General features: G+C 37.8%; 1 protein-coding gene across 6 annotated transcripts in view; it reads left to right on the forward strand.

Annotated features, from left to right (window-relative positions):
* Positions 1-18,456, forward strand: part of hycc1 (hyccin PI4KA lipid kinase complex subunit 1) — a 113,874-nt gene extending 95,418 nt beyond the window's left edge. For 5 of the 6 annotated variants that reach the window (XM_028818290.2, XM_028818294.2, XM_028818293.2 and 2 more), the window contains 4 exons: positions 5,039-5,155; positions 7,695-7,782; positions 9,040-9,199; positions 16,730-18,456. In XM_028818290.2, coding sequence (XP_028674123.2) covers positions 5,039-5,155; positions 7,695-7,782; positions 9,040-9,199; positions 16,730-17,295 — 931 coding nt within the window. In that variant the 3' untranslated portion in view covers positions 17,296-18,456. Of the gene's footprint in view, positions 1-5,038; positions 5,156-7,694; positions 7,783-9,039; positions 9,200-12,124; positions 12,400-16,729 lie in introns of all 6 variants that reach the window. The other variant, XM_051936018.1, reaches the window with a different exon arrangement.
* The last annotated feature ends 5,303 nt before the right edge of the window (positions 18,457-23,759 follow it).

Below are 23,759 nucleotides of genomic sequence, written 5' to 3' on the forward strand. Positions count from 1 at the left end.
GGAAAACAGAAATTTCAAAGGCAAGGTAGTTATACTCACTAATCATGGCACCAGAAAGTGGTGATGTGTTTCACGTTGATTAGCGCATGCCAGTAAGAATTTCAGTGTACTCTGTACATATTACAATAATGACCCTGTAGATAGATAGATAGATAGATAGATACTTTATTAATCCCAATGGGAAATTCACAAACCTATAATTTGGTCTAGCACTAAAAATTCTCATTAATTAAGTGAAGTGGCTTAGTTGCCACAGCAGTGGAACCAAATACCATAGCAGGATATCAAAAACAAAACCAAAATGGGAAACAGGTAATGATTGCAATACATAAACAGCCTAATTAGCAGCTCTAATTTTATGCTGGAAGAAAATAGTGAGTCTACCATTTAGATTTACCAAAAATGCTACGACCGAAGAGATACTGTTAGGCAGATAATTCCAGGGTTTGAGGGCTTTATAAGTAAAGACTTTATCTCCTGTATAAATTGTACTGACCCTAATTCAGAGAATAACTGACATGTAGAGACTGAACAAACTTGGAATGAATGGACTGTGAGGAATGAAGATATACGTTTTCTGAAGCACAAAAGCACCACCACAGACGTTTGCCTGAGATCTATGTGTTTTGGAATTGTATGCTTTGGATTAACTAGAACATCCTAAGCAAATATTGGGAAAATGTGCAGACTCCATGCAGACACTGTATTATAGGTGTGATGCAGCAGTGCTAACCATTTCTCCACCATATCAACATCCAGACATCATATTTGGAACAGTCCAAAAATTCTTTGAATAGAGGAACTTCACACAAACTGTAAAGCAGAGCGAGAAAAGCATTAGTGTTTGGGAATGTTCCATTTCCAGTGCAGCTTGCTGTCATTGAGTCAGCCATGGATTTCACAATGTCGACCATATTTGCCATCTACCAAAAAGCTGAATTTGAATAAAACATTACATTGTCATTTTGATCCAGACCACAATATAATGAATGATTATGAAGAAATGAGGAGTGTTGGAGTCATAGTTTTGAATCATATTGAAATGAGTTGAATTTTAAGTGGGCTGTATATTCTAGAAAGTTTTCTAGTAACATCACACAGTAGAAGTGGTTGTGTGGAGGAGGGAGAAGATTCCTTTAGTTGAAGTGACCCCTGAATATTTACAAGAAGTACTTATGTGATGTTTTTTCAGCCAGAGAGGGCAACACAAGGTTCTAAAGCTGGTGGTACACATTTTTTTTTCCTCCCAAGAAATAAATTTATATTCTGTTTTGGATTGTTTAAAAAGATGACCATAAAAAGGATTAGATTTTTGGATTTAAAAAAACCAAACACATTTTAGTAAAGAGGCTTGCTTTCTTGTGGCACTGATAATACAGTAAATCTTGTACTATTTGTTGTTTATATCTTTTACGCTAGATTGTTTTTTTGATTACAGCTTTCCAATACTGTGAAATGCTAACCTTGAAATCTTGAAATTCAGTGGGGGCAAAGAAGCCCAGCTTTATATGTCCATTGACACACTGCCTGCTTAACAAATTTGTTATTAATGCTCCCATATAAAAAGATTCATATTTGTTCCTCTATCAGTGCTTGCGCCCAACTACCTATTAACAAATAATGTGTTGCATTTGCTGTTAGTACGAAACTGTACAGTAGAGTGGCCGATAATAGCTGTGTATTGTGACTGCCCTCTAGTGGCCGAAATACAATCGTGTTGCATCACATTTGAACAAAAATGTTTCAAGTCATAACTCGTAATTTTCTGTAAAAGACGTGAAATATACCTTTTTGTTTTTTTCAGACGGTTTTAGGAAATTCATTCAAAAAGTCTTTTTCGAAGTGATTGAATGGAAAACAAAGCAATGGATAAAATATTTAATTCTAAAAAACAAAATATTAAAGCTATTTTTGTAATAAAATTTCAGATTTTTTTTTTTTTGATTTGTTTAATGAATTGTATGAATTTAATGGTTGAGGTGAAAACAGTGAAGTATTCATTACTGCATAGCACTGTCTTAAATAATACAAATGTACTGCATTTCAATCAAAATACACACATAGTGCGGCCCATATTGCCTTTAATGAATGTGAACTTCTGATATCCACTTGTCTTTACTTGGCACTTGTGTAACACCCCCACCCCCACCCCACAGTAACAGTTGATATCTGAATCATCTAAGTTCTTAATTAGGTGTAATTAAAACAAATAGTAGGTTTTATACCAAACCCCAACATTATATTTTTTGAAGAAAAAAAAAACACTCTCACAGTTCTCTAAGACCTCTTATCCTTGAGTGCAGAGACATGGAAACAATCCAAGGTACTACTTCCCAAACTAATTTTTCTTTCTTTTTTCATTTTATAATTCAGCCTTTTTAATGATGAAAAGACAACATACAGAAGCACAGCAAATCTCCTGTAGTTGTAGGTGAAAACAGAAGCAGAATGTGCATAGAATGAAATTAATTACAGACATGGGTGTGGTTACTGGGAAATTATTTCCATAACAAAAAATGCTACTTTAACAATTTACTCAATAAAAATGGCAAAGTCAAAAAAATGAGAGAACCTAAAAAAATGAATGTCTATCTTGAACTGCCACTAAATAAAATCAGAAACTGTTGTTCCAGTACAATTTTCGATTTTGTTTATATTTTTTCTAATATGGTACTGTAAAGCCTATTCTTTCTTTAGACACTTTTCCAATAAGATGGGAGTAACTACATTTCACTCCTGTATGATTGATTGTATTTTGTAATAATATTGTATTTACTTGAGATTTGTTAATTTATGTCCATAACTGCATAATCATAAATTTGTAATTTTTAAGTGTTTCTTGAATTCAGTTTTTTTTTTTCAAAAAACTGATTCTGTAAATTATTATTTTTTTTTAAATCAGTGTTACAAGTCTCTTTCTGTTTTGCCCTCCCGAACAAAGTAATTAGCATCATTTTTGTCTGAAGTCCGTTAAGCTCAAACAAAGCTTACAGGCGGAGTGGTGGCTCTGAGGCTAGGGATCTGTGCTGGTATCCAGAAGGTTGCCGGTTCAAATCCCCATCACTGCCAAAAGAGATCCTACTCTGCTGGGCCCTTGAGCAAGACCCTTAACCTGTAATTGCTCCAGGGGCGCTGTACAATGGCTGACCCTGAGCTCTGACCCCTTGGGGTATGCGAAAACTAACAAATTCCTAATGCAAGAAATTGTATAAGGTGAAATAAACAAACAAAAAAAAAAGTGAAAGGAGAGATTTACAAGGCCTTGGACGTTTTCTACACTGGTTTCTGATCAGATCATTTCACCAATACTTAAAAAGGCTTTACCTTTTTGATGTGTTAGGGAAAGTATTTCAGATAAATAAGAATAACTAAGAATATTAATATCCAAATCTGATTATTCTTACTATTAAGAACATTTTCAATCATTGTTTTTTAAATTGTTTATCCAATTTATAAATATGTGCTCAGTTCAAGTACTATTTTTATTAACAGTTTATTTATGGCTAATCATTTCATGTTGTGGTGGTCTTCATGGGGTCTTGTGGGGTCATTAGGTCGCTGGAAAGGGGTGTGTGGTGCTCCCGATATCTATGCAAAAGGACGAAGGTGCCAAGTCTTTAGAGTCCCGGTGCTTCCTGTCTTGCTATATGGTTGTGAGACATGGATGCTATCCAGTGACCTGAGACGAAGACTGGACTCCTTTGGTACTGAGTCTCTCCAGAAAATCCTTGGGTACCGTTGGTTTGACTTTGTGTCAAATGAGCGGTTGCTCATGGAGTCCCGAATGAGGCACACTACCTGCATTGTGAGGGAGCGTCAGTTACGGCACTACGGCCATGTGGTCCGTTTCCCCCGAGGGTGGTCTGGCTCGTAAGATCCTCATTGTTAGGGACTTGAGTGGCTGGACCAGACCAAGGGGTCGCCCACGTAACACCTGGCTGCGGCAGATAGAGGATCATTTCTGGAGGGTGGGACTGGACTGCGTGTCTGTCTGGGGGGGTTGCAAACCGGGATCCTGAGTTGTTTCGTTGTGTAGTGGATGTAGCAACGCACTGTACCAGTGCATGCTCCCCAACTTGACTTGACTTGACTTGACTTGACTTGTGGTCTTCATGTTTATTTACATATGACTAGGCCACAATGAGCTCACAGCAACCAATGTGTTAGAAAACTGATAAGGACCTGTCGGTCTGTCTGTCTGTTTTTTTTTTTTTTTTTAAATTCTGTTTGCTGTTTGAAATGCACGTACTGTGTATTTGATTTCTGGTAATTTCTTCTTGGCAATATAAATATAAACCTCATCTGTTTGAAATCTAATGTCTCATTCTGATTGTCTGAAAATATCATGTTCAAACTCATTCTCTGGCATTTGCATGCAGAATCACAGAAACTGTTGTGTTTGTTAACCGAGGACCTTACGAGGGCTGATGTCGCTGTTTGTTACTATGTGCCCTGATGAGTACAACCATTTTTTTATACTCAAGTCATTAGGAAGTCTGTGTAAGCCCAAGCCTGAAGGCTACAAGTGATATGGTCAAAGCAGCAAGCAGGTGCAGAGTTGCTAGTAAAAATAAAATTTGTTGATAATGCATTTTCCTTATTTTGTTTAATGAACAAATAATTAAGAAATATCTTTGCACCAGTAACTAAACTCTATATCATCCTTTGGTTTGCATTTACTTCAGCTATTTTTTTTTTTAATTTATGTCTTATTGAGAAATGAATAAGAAAACCCTTGACAACTTCAATAACTGATTTGCTGGTGAAATACACCTACAAGTGGCTCACAGATGGAGGCTATTGCAACAAAGAAGTGCGTATAGAATAGAACTGTTATATAATCTCATTACCTTGAAATGTTGGGCTCGTGTCGCAGGCTGTTACCGATCATTTGTTATCAAGTGAATAAGTCATAAAAATGTGTAGATATTGTACCATGTTATAGAAAGGCTGTATTCTGCATTCAAACCTAGGTATTTCTTGTGCCTTTTGTTAATATTAAATTTAAATGTCATATCTGGGGTTTTTATTTTGTCAGAATAAGCATCTGTGGGTTTCCCAGACAAAACTTGAGACGATTCAGAGGCCTGACAAACAGAATGCCCGTATCTTCAGAATTTCTTGTCCAATTAATAACAGGAATATATTATGCTTTGTAAGTATATGAACTTATTCTTGTAAATATGCTTTATAACAATACATTATTCTTATAAAATAAGCTGATACCTAGTTCAAGCAAGAAGAATATTGTACTTTGCAAATAATACATTTATTGTAAATTAGGCTTTGTTGAACAGTTTATATGAAAAAGGCACTGGCTTTCATTTTAAAATTTTCAATTGGCTGAGCCCCCGATCCATGGACACTGTAAGCCAATTACACTTTTTCCATCAATGCGTGTGAATCCCACATGTCATACTTTTATGACTCACATGCTTATTAAACAGGATCCAGTCTATTTGAGCACTGTATTGTAATTATGCAGTCCTCACAGTGACCACTGTAAGAAGTTTTGTTTTGTTTTCCACAATTACAGTAATTGGATTTAAAGTGGATCAGTTTAAAGTGAGAATAATAATAATCAATTGAAGGCACATCTTATGCCCTCTCCAGTTTATGATGTGCTTTGTGGACCAGAAGATTTTGTTTTTGCTGTAGATGATGTTGTCTTTTTGGCCTCGTAACTATCTTACCCTCTTGGCCATTTTGATGCTTACTGTGGAGCAGCTGGCATCACAGGTTATGTCGTAATCCAACCTGGATTAGCAAACAATAAAAAAAAAAAAGTATCCTTTATGCCCACTCAATCTTTTACCTCTGTGTGGCATAGTTCAAGCACCTAAGCAGTACACACAGTCATGTTCAGAAAACTACACACACAAATGGGAGCAAATGGAATTTGTGGACAAAATGAAGAGCACTTGGACTTTCTTAAAGGGGGAACACAGTCCTTAAAACAAGGAGTTCTATTTTAAGCAGTTGTTTGAAAGATGGTGAAAGATGGACAAATAAACAGCTGCTGCTCACAAGGGGTAACAGGTAGACTGGAAATAGAGCTGCCACAACCTATATGGGACTGCCTAGCTGTGCTACCAAGTAGGAATGAAAAGCTGCAAAATATGTTTATGGAATGTACAGCTGCTCAAAATAGATACAAGGTGGCTAGCTGTTAGCTGGCAAAGAACTGGGCAGATTCATAGACAAAGAAGAGAAGGCTACCTCCTGTAATTTGGGAAATCCACAGACAAACAGAAGCATATACATATTAGTTGGCTAGCTGGACAACGCCAAAACAGGAGTTGCCACAATAGGTGATTTATTGAACACAAATTAACTTCTGCCATCTTTACAGAGTTGCATACCTGGTGCTTTATAACACAAAGTCTGTGTCCCTGTTCTCCCCTGTGTCCATGTGGTGTACTAACTGAAGGAGACAGAATGCAACTGAAATGCAGGTCTTGCTCAGAGTTGCAGAGATCATTCTATCTGATGGGATAAGAAATGTTGTGGTGCTTTCAGCATCTAGTGACACCTGTCTTTGTGCCTTGCGTGAAGTGTGTGATGCATAGCAAGTGAGAAGCCCACTATAAGCAGAACAATAACATGCATAGCAACTGACAAGACTGCCACAAGCAGATCAGTGACATGTATAGCAACTGAGAAGACGGCTACTGGCAGATCAGCAAAATTCATAGAAACTGAGAAAACCATTACAGGCAGACCAACAACATACAAGTCTTGCAAAAAGTATGGTGACTGCTGGGAATATGCCAGAAGGAGCTGAAGAATTTAATATCGGACAAATGTTCATGTAATTCCAACTACAATCCAGCTACAATGTGCCAGGAGCAATGTGTGTCAAGCAAAATTTTGTACAAAAGAAAAAAAAATTAAGATATTGTATAATACAGTAACAAGTTGAATGATTATTAGCTTCTCTGGCAAAATAGGAATAAAAAGAAATTTGTTTTAACTTTCTTCTTCTGAAAGGGTTTATACAATGCAGAAATACAGTGCTTACAGCAGTTGTTTCCATGAATACATTAAAAATGATAATTTACAGATCCAAAATATAGCAAGATAGTACAAAATAGTTTTAAGAAATTTAAGTTATTTGAATGCACCACTCACCAAGCATTTTACCAGAAAGACTGTTGTATTACACACGGTGCAGATGCTCTCAGAAAAATGGGTTCTTTTTTTGTTACTGCATAATGTTAGCCGGAAGATACGTCCATACAAAGCTCAAAACAATGAGCAGTGAACAAAACACTTAAAACATTGCACAAGAGCTTAGGTTGATCCTTAATGTTGATTTAACTACTTGAACCAAACAGCACTGAAGGCAGCAAATCAACCTGATGGAAGAAAAGTGTGAGAAACAATATTAGTTCTGCAGTTGTTTCAAACATTATTTACATTTCAAAATGGCCTTTTTCTGCAGCTGATATAATATCTCGTATTCTCAGTGAAATCCTGTTTAGGTCATCAATCAAAGCAAAAGTTGAAGTCTCTACTTGCCTTTAGCCATTTCCATACATTGTTAACATTGTTCTTTGTTTGTATATCCTGAGTTATGATGGACTGACGTTGTCATGAATGACCTTTAATTGCTGTTTTGCATGTAAGAAGTACCTGAAGTGTTCTGGTAGCTCAATAGAAGTTTGTCTTAATCCTCCTCTGGTTTGCTCTAGGTATAATGGTGAATCGGAGCTGGCTTGTAAAGCACTGGATGATGTTCTATACAGAGCTCAGCTTGAACTGTATCCTGAGCCATTGTTGGTGAGTAGCTATCAATAAATCTGAAATTTTACTTTCAGTTTATATACCTAAGGGGTCAGTAACATTCTTTAAGTTAACAGAGTTTTATAGTTATTAATTTTAATAGAGTGAACTTTTAAAAGAATAACTGATAAAAAAATATTTTTGAATGGAGCGCTCACCCTTTGTTGTTTGAAGTGGTGACAGAGGAAATTTTTAGAACTCCTGCTTTCATGCAAAATGGAGATTAGAAAGTTTATGATACAATGGGCTTCAATGGACGCCAATACCGAACAACCACAAACAATATCAGAACATTCATGAAAAAAATGCCAGCTTAGTCATTTTTGCCTAATCCGCATGTCATTTATCCAGCATTATGCACACAATGTTCAGAGTGTATGAATTTTTTGATAGAATATTGTTAAATAAATACTTCCTGAAAATAGTAGTGCAGAGACTGTAAGCACATTTAAACAGGATTGAGCTTTTGATTTGAAGATGGGGCTCTTGGTCAGGCTGATCATAGCTAGGAGATGATCTTAGAATTTGTGTAATTGACATCATATAATAGATTTTAAAAAATGTACAAATGATGCATCTTGCTTTAATTATAGGTAAAGTCAAATGAGCAGAGCGACTAATTTAAATAATATTAGAAGGACCTTACAGTGTGAGAGAAGGAACATATTGCAGATATGATGTGCTGTGATCTCACACAAACAAAACCTCATCTTCAGTGGTTAATTTATACTTGATTCTAAATAATAACACATATACATTGTTTCAATAGTTACTTTAATTTTGGATATTCTTAAAGCAATATACTGTATTTGTGCTTCATTTTAGTTAACTCCATTGCTAAGATTTCCAAACCTTATTTCTTTTAAACTTAAACATCTGCAGTCACTTTTTAAAATTTGCTTCATGTTTTCTTAATCTGTCATTAATTAACAATAAGATGCAAATGACAAGGAACCAGCAGTTAACTTTCTAATTTGGCCCCATTTACACCTGTACATGTGAACATATTAAAGTGTCTCTTTTAATAAAATATCTGGACAGAAATGGAAGAGAGAAAAGTAAAAGACTAGTAAATACTAATCTGTTCTGAGCCACAAGTTATTTGGATGATATCCTTGTAAAGGAAAATTCTACAATATAAGAATGATCTGATGGGGGAAGAATAAAAAGGCTGATATGTTATAAAATTAGTTAACAAGTTCTGTTCTCTGTAAGAATCAGCTAATAATTGCAAAGTTTTTTTGTTGTTTGTAGGTGGGAAATGCAATCAAGTCCTCTTTGCCAGAAGGAGCCCTAAAGTCAAACAAAGAGGGAGCTCGCTGTATTCAGGTGGAGATCACTCCAACTTCATCAAGGATATCAAGGAATGCTGTGACCAGCATGTCCATCCGTGGTCATCGGTGGAAGAGACATGGTGAGAATTTTGCACAGTGACTTTTCTGTTTAGAAATTTTGCCTTGATAATTAAAGTTTTATTTAGAAGTTCTATAATGTTGCTGGTCACTAACATTGAATCCAAGTTGCCATTTTTGGGTGGTATTTACATGGCTTGGCTACCTCAGAATGTGCCCAAATGTTTGCACACGTCACTCTTTGTGAAGAAGTTGTTAGAGCTGAGAAGTAGGACCATCTTGTCTCCTAATAATAGCTGCAGGTTCTCATTGGAGAGAACTAACGGCTTCTTTTCCTGTTATTATGAACACAAAAGCCAACTGTGAGTGAACTTTGAGTGGTTAACAGTGAGCCAGTTTGGCCATTTCTGTGTCTTTCTTGTTTAATAGATAATGTAAATTATTTAGCAAAATGTTGTTGTTTCACTTCATATTTTGCTGCCAAAGTGTCAGTGTTGCTTGGCCTTTTTCACGCAGTTTGATGTAAATATACATTGTGCATATAGAGGGCAAAATAATGCATTGTACTCATTATTGACAAGAGAAGCTGTTGCTCAATGCACTGCTGAACAGGAGTGGCCACATACGGGGAAAAGCACAAACTGTACATGTATGCAATATTTTTAGTTTTTTTTGTCGTCACTGGTGCTAGCTGCATGCATTTGTTTGTTTTAGTCACACAGGCACTCCATCTGTCCTAATGTCATATATAAAACAATATACAGTACTAAAGACCTATAGTATCAGTATCTTCAGTGTAAATGTATGGGTTTTGCATAACATTTGTAGTAACCAAAAGTGGGCCTTTTGTTGTGCTGCAATTTTAAAATGTATTTTAATTTTTATTTATTTGTTAATTCTGTCATATACCTGAATTAATGTGAAAATCAAAAGGTATTTTCTTCACGTTTATAAGAAGTTTTTAGCAGTACTGGTTAAATTCCTCAGTAGGGCATCACATAATGGAAATTATTTTTTGTCATTGTTCTTTTCATGTTAATAATTGTTGACCATGCTGACTACCTCTCATTAATGCTATATTTGCTTTTTCACAGAGACACTATGTGGCACTGTGTAAGGAAAATAGAAAAGTCATTAGTCTTTAACTTTATTTCAGTCTACTTGCAAGTATTTAGCCTTTTGAGGCTCAAGAGAATCATGTAGTTTGATTTTTATCGTACAGCAAACTTAATGCGTGAATGAAGACTGTTGCTTTCTACAAGCATTCTGAGTGTGTGCTGATGCACTGCCTGGAACTGGGTGGTGGATCAAAGACATGCAGGTGGCATCCATCTCTTCTGTTTTGTGTACAGTAACTGTATAGTAGATATGATTTAACCCAGTTGCCATTGTAGGGCCACATATCTGCATATTACATTTTGTGTTGGCTGTAGCTTTCTTTTAAAGAGAGTACTAAAGAATTGTGAACATTTGTCAACAATTTACAAGTGTCCATGGAATCTTTAGAATCATTTGCTGTATTTTAATAGCAGTATAAAAATACATGGTTTATTTTCTCTAGGTTTTGTGATTTACATTCAAAGCTAATATATTTATGAAAGTTCTGCACATTCACCATTTTATGGTCTCAAAGTGCAGATTATTTGTGTGGATTATCACAATGACAGCATCAAGACGTTAGGTCAACTCACCTGACTTGCATTGTTTGCCTTAGGATTTTAGCTCATTTCTTAACCTACTAAAAATTGCATTCATGTTCGGATTCTTCACCTTTCATTGCTTGCCCTTTTTTATTTTTGTTTAAGATAGGTAAGAATTACTTTATATACATTTCCTGAGCATTCACTCATTTCAAACGCTGTGACATCAAATGGAATACAAGCAGGTTAAGGAACAGGTGGATGTGTTCAGTGCCTCATTTCTTTAAATAACTTCTTTTATTAAATTCATTTTGGTCTCTCTGAACGTTAAGGTTTCCCAAGGTTAAAACCTGTTACCACTTTCTTGCCATGGTCATGGCATGATAGTATCCTAAAACTATTCAGTAAAACAAACTCATGAAGAAAAACTGTTTACAACCATTGAAACGAGGGAAAATTAAGTGTCCTCCTGTCACATGTAAACGGTAGTGGACATATATGTGTGTGTGTGTGCATTTGTGCTTTTTATTTTGTTTTTCATCATTCATACAGTGCTCATGCAGTACATATTGTGGTAAGTTTTACATTCGTTATTTTGCTGGAATGCTTGTACTTCTTTAAAATCACTGCACCCACATCGCATTTCTCACATGCTTATTGTGCCTGAAATTAGTTCTCATCCCAGTAATCATGTTTCAAGAAGTATGTAATTATTGAATTGACTTTCTTCTTTGTTTTTATTATGAACATAAGGAAAATTATTTGCTTGACCTTTTAAGAATCATTATGATATATATAAAGATATGCAACAATTAGAAGATAATAAAGAAAGTAGAGAAACCAACTGTATTCCCTGTGTGCTTTAGATTAGCTTGTAGCATTACTTTGTTTTTCTTTGATCTTTTTTTGTTTCTCAAAGTAAAGTAAAACATGAGTAAAAAAGTTTATTTAAGTCATTTTAAAAAGTAATGTTCCAGCAAAAGTTGATCACAATATATTCTATGGAGAGTCTTTCAGCTTTATTTTAGTTGACTTTTTCTTGAGAATGCATTTGTCAAATTGGCACTTAGAATATTACGTTAATTCTGCATTTCCATTCAAAATGGAAAACAAAAACATTCCCAGCAACAGCCTTCTAAAGTATGTGCTAGTTAGTTGTCTTAAAGTATTTTAGCATTAATTGAATAAAGCTATTTCTTCCATAACCATATTTCATTTTCTGCATTTTATTTTGCTTATTTTACATAGTGTGTCTTGCTTGCTTGTCTGGTTTTGGTTTTTTGGTCTTGTTCCTTTTCTTTTACTTTTGTTTCAGCCATCTTTTGTGTCTTTCATCTCCACTCCTAGAATCCTCAGAGAACAGTATTGACATCACAGATTCAGGACCAATGCCAATCCCTGAAATTAGTGTGACCGGTGTCACCGGTGAACGCATCGCAAATGGGGAGGCACAAAGAAACAGAACAGAGGGGGAAACGCAGGGGGGACAGGATTCAGGCTCAGACAGCAAAGGCATGGCTGAGATCAGGAGGCAGAAGTCTTTCAGGAAACTATTGGAAGATGGCGTTAACTCACCTGGCAGAGTCCAGTACTAGCTGAGTGCTATTTATTGGCACCGACAGGTACCATGGTGGAGTATTTGGGGAGTTAGTGGGTATTGGGAGGGCTGCAAACAGGGGAGTGAATGCTCGTGTATAATACTGTTAACTAGTCCATTTTAGTAAGAATCAGACAAAGCTGGGCATGCTGCCTACTGATTTCTAAACTAATCAATCAATGAATTTGTGTAACTGCACTCCTTTAATGCATTTCTGGTTTGCACCACCACAGGAAGATATTTAATGACCTTTTGCTTTGTATAAAGCCCCTTATTGTACATAGTCACTATTATATAGCACTCTATGGATTTAGTTTTGCAAAGATAGCCACATATGTCTTTTACAATGTAGATTTCCAAGCTCAACTATATGTTAAATAAATGAAATATTTTGAAAATAATTTATCACTAAACATGAACTTTATTACTCCTGGTGGAATTCCATCACACCACAGTGCAGTGCTGTATGTGTGCTGAATAAGAAGATATCTAAGAAAATGTTCCCCTTTATTATTGTATCTTCTTGAAATTTTTTTTAAATGACATATTTCTAACCCATTCATTCATTAGCAGTGTATAGGCAACATCCCTAACAATTTGCTCCCATTTTACTGTTTATCTGAATGATTAACCTCCATTTGCCATGTGTCCATTTACCGCCATTAATCCCAGTCACAAACAGCTTCATTTATTGAGGGGTGAATATTTCGGCATTAATTACTGCAATAGCCTCCTTTCATACATATTTAATAATGTCAGTTTTATTATCCTTCCCTAGGTGAATATGCCCTCATCCTTTCAATCTCGTCTTACCATTATTAAAATAAGTACAGCCCCAAGACCCCACTTTAACTGTGCAAACTTCATGCTTACACTTCCACTACCTTCCAATTACACTGGACAATGGAGACTTTGCTTCCTTAACACTTCTGAGTGTATCTTATGGATTTTTGCCTGCGATCAGGAAAATCACCTTTAAATTTTCTTTTCATATACTGTTTTATCACAATCACCTATTTTAGTGATTCAGCTCATATTATATTATAAGTATACTACAACTGGAACATCTGGTGATCAAAAAGTACTGGCACGGCTACTAGGAATGCAGCTTGGATACAGAAGAACTGCTTTATTTGAGAATAGGACAGCCATGCTAAAGAGTCACATTACATTAAAAAGAACTAGCCTTGCTGTAACATCTGATTCCTGGGCATAAAATGTGGCACATAAACCACTTGTTGACCCAACAAAGATATTTTGCCGCTTCTTCATATAAAGCTTGGACTGATGAAACATTATGTAAAACTGATGAATAAGGAAGGTGAAGGATTGTGTTATCCGAGACAGATGTTTCCACAAATAACTGATGTCAAGGAAGGCATTTATTTTAGTCAACAATTCAGACATGTCATCAATGTCAAGTGTTTCGAAGATCTGCTAGTGGACCAAAGGAAATTGCATGGAAGGCATTCAGGGATGTTTTTGAGAATTTTTTCGGACAGTTATAGAGCGCCAAACTACATCCAGTGGGTTGTCAAAGTGCTTCAAGCATACAAAACCATAAAGTGCAACATGTCGATTTTAAAAAGAACATTTTTTACATTCACAGTTGGAAATCTCCCCTGCTAATCTTGGTGCCTTCAGTGATGAACACAGGTTTCACAAGGGCATCGCAACAAGGGAAAAAACGTAATTGGGCAAGCAGAATCTATCCTTTCAAGCCAACAATTGTTAGACACTGAAATGAGAAACATCAGATGCTGAGTACAAACAAAAGCCAGCAGTAAAACATTTCTATCTCAACTGAATTTGTTTGTCAGCATCATTAAGTTATTAAACACGTCAAAATTCAATAAAAATTAATTTCATGTTCCTTCAAATTCCTGTGTGATGCAGTCAATCGGAAATCATATTTATGTTCAGTTTGAATCACCACACATATTTCAGGAAGCAAACTTTTTGAAAAGTTTTTAGTCCAGTGTTACTGGTCAGGAGTTGGATCCCGTGTTTCCAAATATTTGCAAAAAAAGATGCAATGCTTTAAGGTAAAAAAAAGGTAATGAAGTTTTGTAATACAATTAGCACATTCAGTCGTGACAGTAGTGATCCTGTTATAAGTGTATAATGCTTTATTATTTAAACAGTACAATGTGGAATGTCAGGTCACTGCAAGGTGCCATGAAACACAACTGTACACACTTAAAAAATTTTGGCACTGAAAAAAAGATGTGTGTTCCCAAGCTCCAAAGATAACCCGTGTTATTGACCAGGACTGATGGAGCTTGCCTGCTCATTACATGGCATCAGCGTCTGCTTTGTGTATAATGAATGGGAATTGTGTGCTAATCTAACTTTTATTAGACCCATCTAGGTATAGACAGATGTGTGAACCATCCACTGGAAGTGCTGTTCAAGGTAGTCATGCATGGGCAGGTATCACACACCCACCAGCAGAGAAGAGGCAGGTCATATAGTCCACTGTTTAATACTGGTGCATTTTATTTTAAAGTTGAATCCAGTGTATAAATTAATAAACAGAATGAAAATTTCCACCCAAAGTAAAGCCGTCAGTTAAGACCGTAAAGGTGACGCGGTTGTACTTTGACCTATGTGGAGCAGGCGGGATCCAAAAAAATGGGGGCAAGGTACATAATAATTCCTTACACTTATATAGCGTTTTTCAGGGTACTCAGAGCACTTTACACAGTGAGTAGGGAGCCACTTCAAACACCACTAATGTGCAGGATCCACTTGGATGATGCAACAGCAGCCATTTTTGCGCCAGTACGCTCACCACACATTAGCTGTTAGGTGGTGAAGGGGTGAATGATCGTTAGCCAATCTGAGATCAGGGATGATTAGGGGGCCAGAATGACCAGGCCATGGTAGGGAATTTTGCCAGTACATTGGGATACACCCTACTCTTTACAAAAGATGCCCAGGGATCTTTAATGACCACAGAGTGTCAGGGCCTCTGGCATCCCCGGCTGGCCTCACCAGTACCTCTTCCAGCAGCAACCCAAGTTTTTCTTGGTTGGTCTTCTGTCCAAGTACTGGCTGGGCCTGAACATGCTTAGTTTCAGGTGGATGACTTGTTCTGAAGTGCATGTGGTATGGCTCCTAAAGTACCCCAGCAAATCTCCGCACTTACCCGACCAGGAAAAGGCATTTTTCTGTTAAGTTCTGTAGAGAAATATTACGCGTCAGAAACATTCTGTATCAAAACATCCATAAGGATAAAGGATCTGAATGGCGTAATTGCCAGTCCTGAGAAGGGTACAGCTGTTGGGATTTGGAGAGTAGACAGGAGACAGTGTAGGACACTGCTTTCTGGAATTATTCACTTTTTGTATTAAACTATTGGACCAATAAAAGGCATTTTGAGAAGGAAGTGCTCCTGTCCTTCTGTCCATGTGATTTAATAGCACTTCCGGGTCAGATGAAGACTTGTATTTTTCTTCAGCTCGGAAGTACTTCTGTTCTTCCGTCCCCGTGACTTGGGAGTACTTCTGGGCTATAGGGAAAATAAAAATCCCTGCAGCTTCACACGGCGGCATCCACGGCACTCAGCTAGGCTGTGAAGCCGAACTCAATCTCCCATGGTCTCCTGCAGGAATCCGGGACACCTCTATGCTGCAGGGGAGACGCCATCTAACAACCTGGATATGCTGGCTGGGATGAGCTGCCGACCGTCTATCACAATGTTTATATCAGCCATTCTTGTAAAACTAATAAACAGTACAGTAGGATAACTGAGCTCGTTTGAGGCCTGTTGTATTATTTTTTTTGCAGTAAATTCCATCAGGAGTATACAATGCATATTTTCACCAACACTGCTTAAAAAAATAAAAACACTAAACTATTGTTTCAGAGTTTTTGACTTGTGCATCATAGTTTTGCCAGAATGTCTGTGATGGTGTAAATCCTAAGATGGAATAATTAGCAGTATTTCTTAGCATTGTGTACTTTGTAATTCCTTCCCTTCCAATAAACTGAAACGATATTTCCTCTTAGACGGGGATGTGATTTTTTTTGGAAGTAATTCCTTCCTGCAGATCACTGGATTGCTACGTCCTTAATCATTTGCATGTTGTAGATTTTGCGCCCAATCCTGTTTGCTTTTCTGCTAATGGCATAGTGTAAAATGTCTGCTGTGTGCTGTCCAGTTCACTAAACTCTCAACCTGCTACAAAGGGTGGCATTCTTTTTAGATTCTTGCTAAAGCTAAATTGTTGATTGAACTCTTTTCTCAGCTTTGCTTGATGCACTTCTAATAATTCTTGCAATGAGGAATGAAAGACACAAAAACTAAAAGGCAGTTTTTAATTTTTTATTTTTTTGTTCCTGCTGTCTAGACGCCTTGGATTTAACTTCACCTGAGGAACTAATGGAAATTTCTGAAGTCGATGAAGGATTTTGTTCAAGAGCACCTTCTGTTGCCAGCCCTCCAGTGATCGTTATCAGCAACAGCAGCAGTAATGTAAAGACTCCTGGAAAGAGCCAGCGTAGGTTGGGTGGAGGTAAAGCCAGTAAGGAAAGAGAGTCGAGCACAGAGAGTTGCAAAGACCACTTGTCTCGAAAACAGGCTCCGAGAGCAATGAGTGAGAACCTGGAGTTGCTTTCAATCAAAAGGCTCACTCTGACCACTAGTCAATCTCTACCCAAAGCAGGCAGCCTTAGCCTTGCTCGGACTGCCACAGCGGTTTTTAGCAAATCCTTTGAGCAGGTCAGTAATGTCTTTGGGGTGAATAATCAAAGCAGCTCCGCAAACTCGATTGCCACAGATACGAACCGCTACTCGGCCTGCAGCCTTCAGGAAGAGAAACTGGCTTATGGCGCCGACAGAGTTGAACATCTGAGTCCTAACCACCAGCAGAAGCAGCGATCCCCAAGCATTAGCATTCAGCTCTCCTCTGACTGACTCTGCCATGCAGAGACGTTACTCAAAAGTGCTCTGATCCATTGAGCGTTACGGTGGCTTGTGAATGGAAATCATTGGCTGACCCAAAGAAACGGAAACAGGCAGCAAATATTTGAGAAAGAGATCATCATAAGTACCACTGAATCAGCAATAATTAATGAAATCCCTTAACTATAAATTTTAAATCATTTAGTATTGCCTCAAAAGCACATAAATGAATAATACCTGATTATGTATATTTTTATAACCTTATGGATAAAGCCGCTGGACTAAAAAATTACTGGCACATTCATACATAATTATTTGTACTGCTTGTTACATTTGGGAAGTTTTTAGGTCTCTGTGTAAAATAATATGTAAGATTTTTAGAGGCACAAAGTTGAGGTTAACTGATGAAGCCATTATTGGTCTGAAAACACACTTCACACCCACAAAGAATTCAAACTCCTTAAATGATGTGTTTACGTTGTAGCATTCAAATATCGCAACACTATGATTTGGTTCAGTTTTGTAAGTATAGTTTGTATTCCAGTATTAAGAGGTTTTCACTGTAAGAGTAATTTTTTAATGATATTTGTGTAAGCACGCTTCTGTTTTTCACTTGCACTTAAAATATTTGAAAAGGCGGCACATTTTGTCCTTTTTCTTTGTCGTTTTGACTAAAGGAAATGCACATGGGCAGCAAACACCATAAGGGCACTTCATTTTTCTTTCAAGTAAACTAAATACTGCACTGGAATAACTTGGGGTCTGTGGAAAAGCCAAAACAACACGCTGACACGTTGCTGTACACTTTGGTGTATTTGTATCATTTTGGGTGTTTAAAATGTAATGCTAAAAAATAGTTATTAATTTTCACTTCACACATTGTTTATGAACTCTCTGTGGTGCAGTTTTCATTAAGGTGCTACAGTTTGATCCCTACTCTGTTGTTAGCATCCAAACGTATCGTAGATTTTTAAATTCATTTAGTATTTTAAGGGAATTAAGAAAAGGAATTTACTGTTTCTTAAAGAGCAGAACTTGGTCCTCTGGTTTACTACATAACACTTCAAGGGTCTCAATTTGTTTCATGTTTGTGTGCAATGTACATTTTATTGTAATATTTTTTTGCCTTTCTCCCAAAAATTGTGTTGCATTAATAAAAGCAACTAACCTTTTCATGTCTGCTACCTAATCATTTTATGATTGCTATCCATGTACACTGTGGTACCAATTATTTTGCAGAACAACACAAATCAGGGCTACAGCGGGCAAAAGCATCTCCTGGAATCCTTTGGTATGAGGCAGGAACACACTGAACGGGACAGCGCAAGGCAACACTCACCCTCTCATGGGATCAGTTTGACTCACCAGTTAACTTAACTTGAACATCTTTGGAGATACGGGAGGAGAACTCCATGCAGATACAAGGAGACCATGCAAACTCGACAGATAGAGGAGAAGAAGAAAAAAACCCACCCTGTGGTCGAGTCTCATAGATAAAGAGAAGCAAGAAGTTCACATGGTAGACAAGCACCCACTAACATGCCACCTCAATAAAGTGTTAGAAAAGACTGGAGATAAACAACAGTAAACTCTCCCCATTGTTTACAAACGTAAGAACTTGCACTTATGAATTCTGTACACGTGTCACTAGATGAGCTTGTGGGGATTGTGCTTTAATTACAGTAAACTCTTCTGCTCAGTAGGTTGCCACTACTAATTGGTTTTTAATTTCCAGAACATATCAAGTCATAAGATTTTAAATTAAACCAAGATCAAGTTTCTGCCCCATTAGTCTGCTAGTAATCGCATGAAAGATGGGCATACCTTCGTATTTTTGTAGATTACAGTGATCCCTCGCTATATCGCGCTTCGCCTTTCGCGGCTTCACTCTATCGCGGATTTTATATGTAAGCATATTTAAATATATATCGCGGATTTTTTGCTGGTTCGCGGATTTCTGAGGACAAGGGGTCTTTTAATTTCTGGTACATGCTTCCTCAGTTGGTTTGCCCAGTTGATTTCATACAAGGGACGCTATTGGCAGATGGCTGAGAAGCTACCCAGCTTACTTTTCTCTCACTCTTGCGCTGACTATCTCTGACCCTGACGTAGGGGGTGTGAGCAGGGGGGCTGTTCGCACACCTAGACGATATGGACGCTCGTCTAAAAATGCTGAAAGATTATCTTCATGTTGCTATCTTCTGTGCAGCTGCTTCGTGAAGCGACATGCTGCACGGTGCTTCGCATACTTAAAAGCTCGAAGGGCACGTATTGATTTTTGACTGAAAAACAAACTCTGTCTCTCTCTATCTCTCTCTCTGCTCCTGACAGAGGGGGTGTGAGCTGCCGCCTTCAACAGCTTTGTACCGGCGGTGCTTCGCATACTTAAAAGCCAAACAGCCCTATTGATTTGTTTGCTTTCCTCTCTTTCTGACAGTCTGTGCTCCTGACGCGCACTCCTTTGAAGAAGAAGATATGTTTGCATTCTTTTAATTGTGAGACAGAACTGTCATCTCTGTCTTGTCATGGAGCACAGTTTAAACTTTTGAAAAAGAGACAAATGTTTGTTTGCAGTGTTTGAATAACGTTCCTGTCTCTCTACAACCTCCTGTGTTTCTGCGCAAATCTGTGACCCAAGCATGACAATATAAAAATAACCATATAAACATATGGTTTCTATGGGCGGCACGGTGGCGCAGTGGGTAGCGCTGCTGCCTCGCAGTTGGGTGATCTGGGGACCTGGGTTCGATTCCCGGGTCCTCCCTGCGTGGAGTTTGCATGTTCTCCCTGTGTCTGCGTGGGTTTCCTCCCACATTCCAAAGACATGCTGGTTAGGTGGATTGGCGATTCTAAATTGGCCCTGGTGTGTGGGTGTGTTTGTGTGTGTCCTGCGGTGGGTTGGCACCCTGCGCGGGATTGTTTCCTGCCTTGTGCCCTGTGTTGGCTGGGATTGGCTCCAGCAGACCCCCGTGACCCTGTGTTCGGATTCAGCGGGTTGGAAAATGGATGGATGGACATATGGTTTCTACTTCGCGGATGGCTCTGGAACGCAACCCCCACGATGGAGGAGGGATTACTGTATAATTACATACCATATGATGATGAGCAGTGGATATTGTGACTGGCCTGGTCACCATGTGCTCTTTGTTTGTTCTCCTGGTTCTTCAAAAGACGTGTGTTAAAAGTTAATGACAGAATGTGTGTGTGTGTGTTTGGGGATGGCTACCTATCCAGGACTGAACTCCTACTTGAGGCCAGTGCTGCTAGGACAGGTTCGGACAGCCCTTGACTAGGAGACAAATGGATAGTTGGGCAGATTAGAGTTTTTTTTCTCTTCCCACCACCACCACCATCATTGGCTTGAGAGCTTTATATACTGTATGTAGGAAAGCCACTTGAAAATGAAGATTTTATTATTTTCAGACTTCTCTTTCCTGGACCACTTAGCTCAAATTTTACACAACTTCACATAACCTGCATCTTGTGGGAACCTTTCAAAGTCCAACCATTTTCTGTGCTGTATGTTTTGCTCTTTGATCGCCATTCTCCCCCCTATAATTTTTGTACAACATAATCAAAGTTCTGATTGACTGGGTAATGGCCATATCAAGTTAACCGAATGCTGTTGTTCTGCATCGATGTCAGCCATGCCCATTGACACTCCTCCTCCTCCTCACTACAGCTTTCTTAGCAACTTCACTGCTGACACCTGAGACCCCATTGATCTGTTAGGGCCTTTTATTTAAGGGGTAATTACAATGTCACTAAGTCAGTTTTTCAGCTTTTGGGTTTGCAAGGTTTGCTTCCCATTATTTCATTTTACTTCTTAACCTCTCTGGCTCCTACTTGTAGTAATACTGTCATGTATAGTGTATAGTGAAATTTGCATTAAATACGCAAGATGTATTGGAGTTGCTCAATACGTGTTTTTGTTCATATTGTCTTTGCCTTTAGTGCATTTCTTCTTTTAGATTCTAATGTTTTAGTCCATCTGTCCAGTGCGGATATTCCATTCCATATTTAACCTCCTTAGCGTTCACTCTTAGACTCTCTCAGGCTCCGATTTCTACGTAACTACGGTTAACCCTGAATGTCTCCCAAGATTTACATGTTATAATCCAATGTACAGCATGAAGTTTGAATTATGCTTGGGACAGCATTCTGCTGCCATCTTGTGGGTAAAATAACATCCTGCAAACAATCATAAATATTTCTATGTGGTTTGCCATTGTAACCAACTCCTCGATATCCATGAGTGGTGTGGGGATTTGAACTAAAACGAGAAGCTGTAAAGCCACTTGTAAAACAAACTGAACCATTAGTTAAATCGAGCGATATTGATGACAATGTGAAATGGATATTGAAACAGAGGCAAACAAAAAAGCATGACCAAACCGCCATGATATGCCCATTGAATTCAGTTGTGTGAAGGTTCATCGTGCTGCAAGTAGACATGTGACAAAAAAAGGCAAAATGATTGTGATTGAGCCCCCTTGTTAGTCCCCTAAGCTCTGTTCACAGTGCAACAACTGTCGTTCATGTTGGGAAATGTGGAAGTCGCTAAGCCTTGCGCTGTGGTAGCTTACAGTATAACACAAGGGGCACATTGATTGTGCAAATCAGACACTGACATTCTACGCCCTCATGCGCACGCAACACAATTAACATTGTAAGAAAAGTGTGCAAAGAGACACATTCGTACTGTTGTGATTGCAGCAGCGTGTTGTGCGTTCGTGATGGTTTTAAAGCATATCTCACAAAGAACGTGTACTAAAATTGCATCAGTACAGCAGCTGGTATGTTGGTGTTTACATGTAAAAAATTTTTTCTTGTTGGAAAAAAAATCAATGTATTTTTACTTGTTATTCGAGGTTAAACATAACACTAAGGAGGTTAAGTTACGATGATAGCTTAACTTAGAACAACGGCAACAAGAAGCTCGTGTATCCTATTGATTTACAGTAGACTCTCCAAAATAACATCAAGTTGAGATTTGAAGGTCGCTAAAGTCCTGCTCTCCACCACACTGCTTGGTCATTTATTCCACATGTCTGTCGTTCTTTGTGTGAAGAAAAACTTTCTGACATTTGTATGAAACTTGTCCTTAGGTTTCCAATGGTGTCCCTGGTGTTCTTGTTGAAAGTCCAAATGCAAATGAATGTCTGGTGCTGTAAAGTGGCATGGCAGTCATACTTTGTTTGATGGCATATTGTTTTTAAAAAAATTTTTTTATACCATATGCTGTACAGTACATTGTGTACGTTGCATGTTTGTACTTTATATGGATGCACTATACCCGTATTTGGTAATTCCTCCTATGCACAGAGCATCTGTTGTGCATTAGTAGAGCTGCATGTAAATATATGTATATAAATATATGTTTTGGTTTTTAAAAGACCATGAGCAAATACCACTTCAGCGTCCTTCTCACTAAAGGAGAATAAAATGTGGACCTCATCTCATTTAAATTTGGGAAGAACGGAAGCTAGTCTTTATATGCCAAATTATTTTTTTTTAATTATTAAAACTTTGCTTGCCAGTTTTATAGGACCTGCTATGTCAACTAATCTTTTTCTTGGCCAGTACTGCTACATGCCAAAAGATTATTGCCTACAAATCCACAACCAACACTTTTTCTAATATGTTCAGGGACATCAGACGACTGTTGCTTCATGAAGGTAAATCCTTCATAGAGAAGAAGTTAAAACACAAGGGCAGGCCACCACCTCTGCTTGTATCACAGTAAGCTTCCTGGACCTCCTCAAAAATAGGTGAGCCTGAATCCCAAGGTGTAGCGCACTCCCTACCAAGTTAGTTATAGTTAACGAAAACTAAAATCAAAACTGAAACTATTATTTAAAAAAAAAACAAAAAAAAAACTTTTACGTAAACTGAAATAAAATAATTAACAAAACCGAAATGAAAAACTAAAACTAAACGAAACTATTAAAGTAGCTGGAAAGACTAACTGAAATAAAATAATAATTTACTAAAATAATTTTAGTTTTCGTTTTTGAATGAATATTCTTGCTGTTAGTTTTTAACCCTTATAACTTTTAACTCTAAAACTGTGTCATCCACCAGGAGCTGCCTGCATATATTCATCCAGTGACCCTGTAGTTAGGATATAGTGGGTTGGATAATGGATGGATGGATGGATGAATGGCGGCTGGTGAAAGAGGGCGGCTGTTCACACAGCATTTGCGGTGACAGAGCGAGCTGAATACGCGCGTAAAGCGTGTGGATTAGAAAGGGATTTTTACCTACCGCCTTTCTTTGCACTTGTTATATATCAAGATGTAATTCAAACGCCTGAAACTGGAATATGGTGGTCAACAAAAACTTTACCGTATGGACAGAAAAATCACGAGTGAGTAACATTTCAGTTTATTTCTCAGGTGCCTGCGTTTTGTTGACAGTAATTCACTGTATAGAGAAAGTATAATCATGAAAAAAATTCGACCTCAAGATTTTGG

Source organism: Erpetoichthys calabaricus, chromosome 13 (genome assembly GCF_900747795.2).
Source record: "Erpetoichthys calabaricus chromosome 13, fErpCal1.3, whole genome shotgun sequence".
Classification (NCBI taxonomy): domain Eukaryota; kingdom Metazoa; phylum Chordata; class Cladistia; order Polypteriformes; family Polypteridae; genus Erpetoichthys; species Erpetoichthys calabaricus.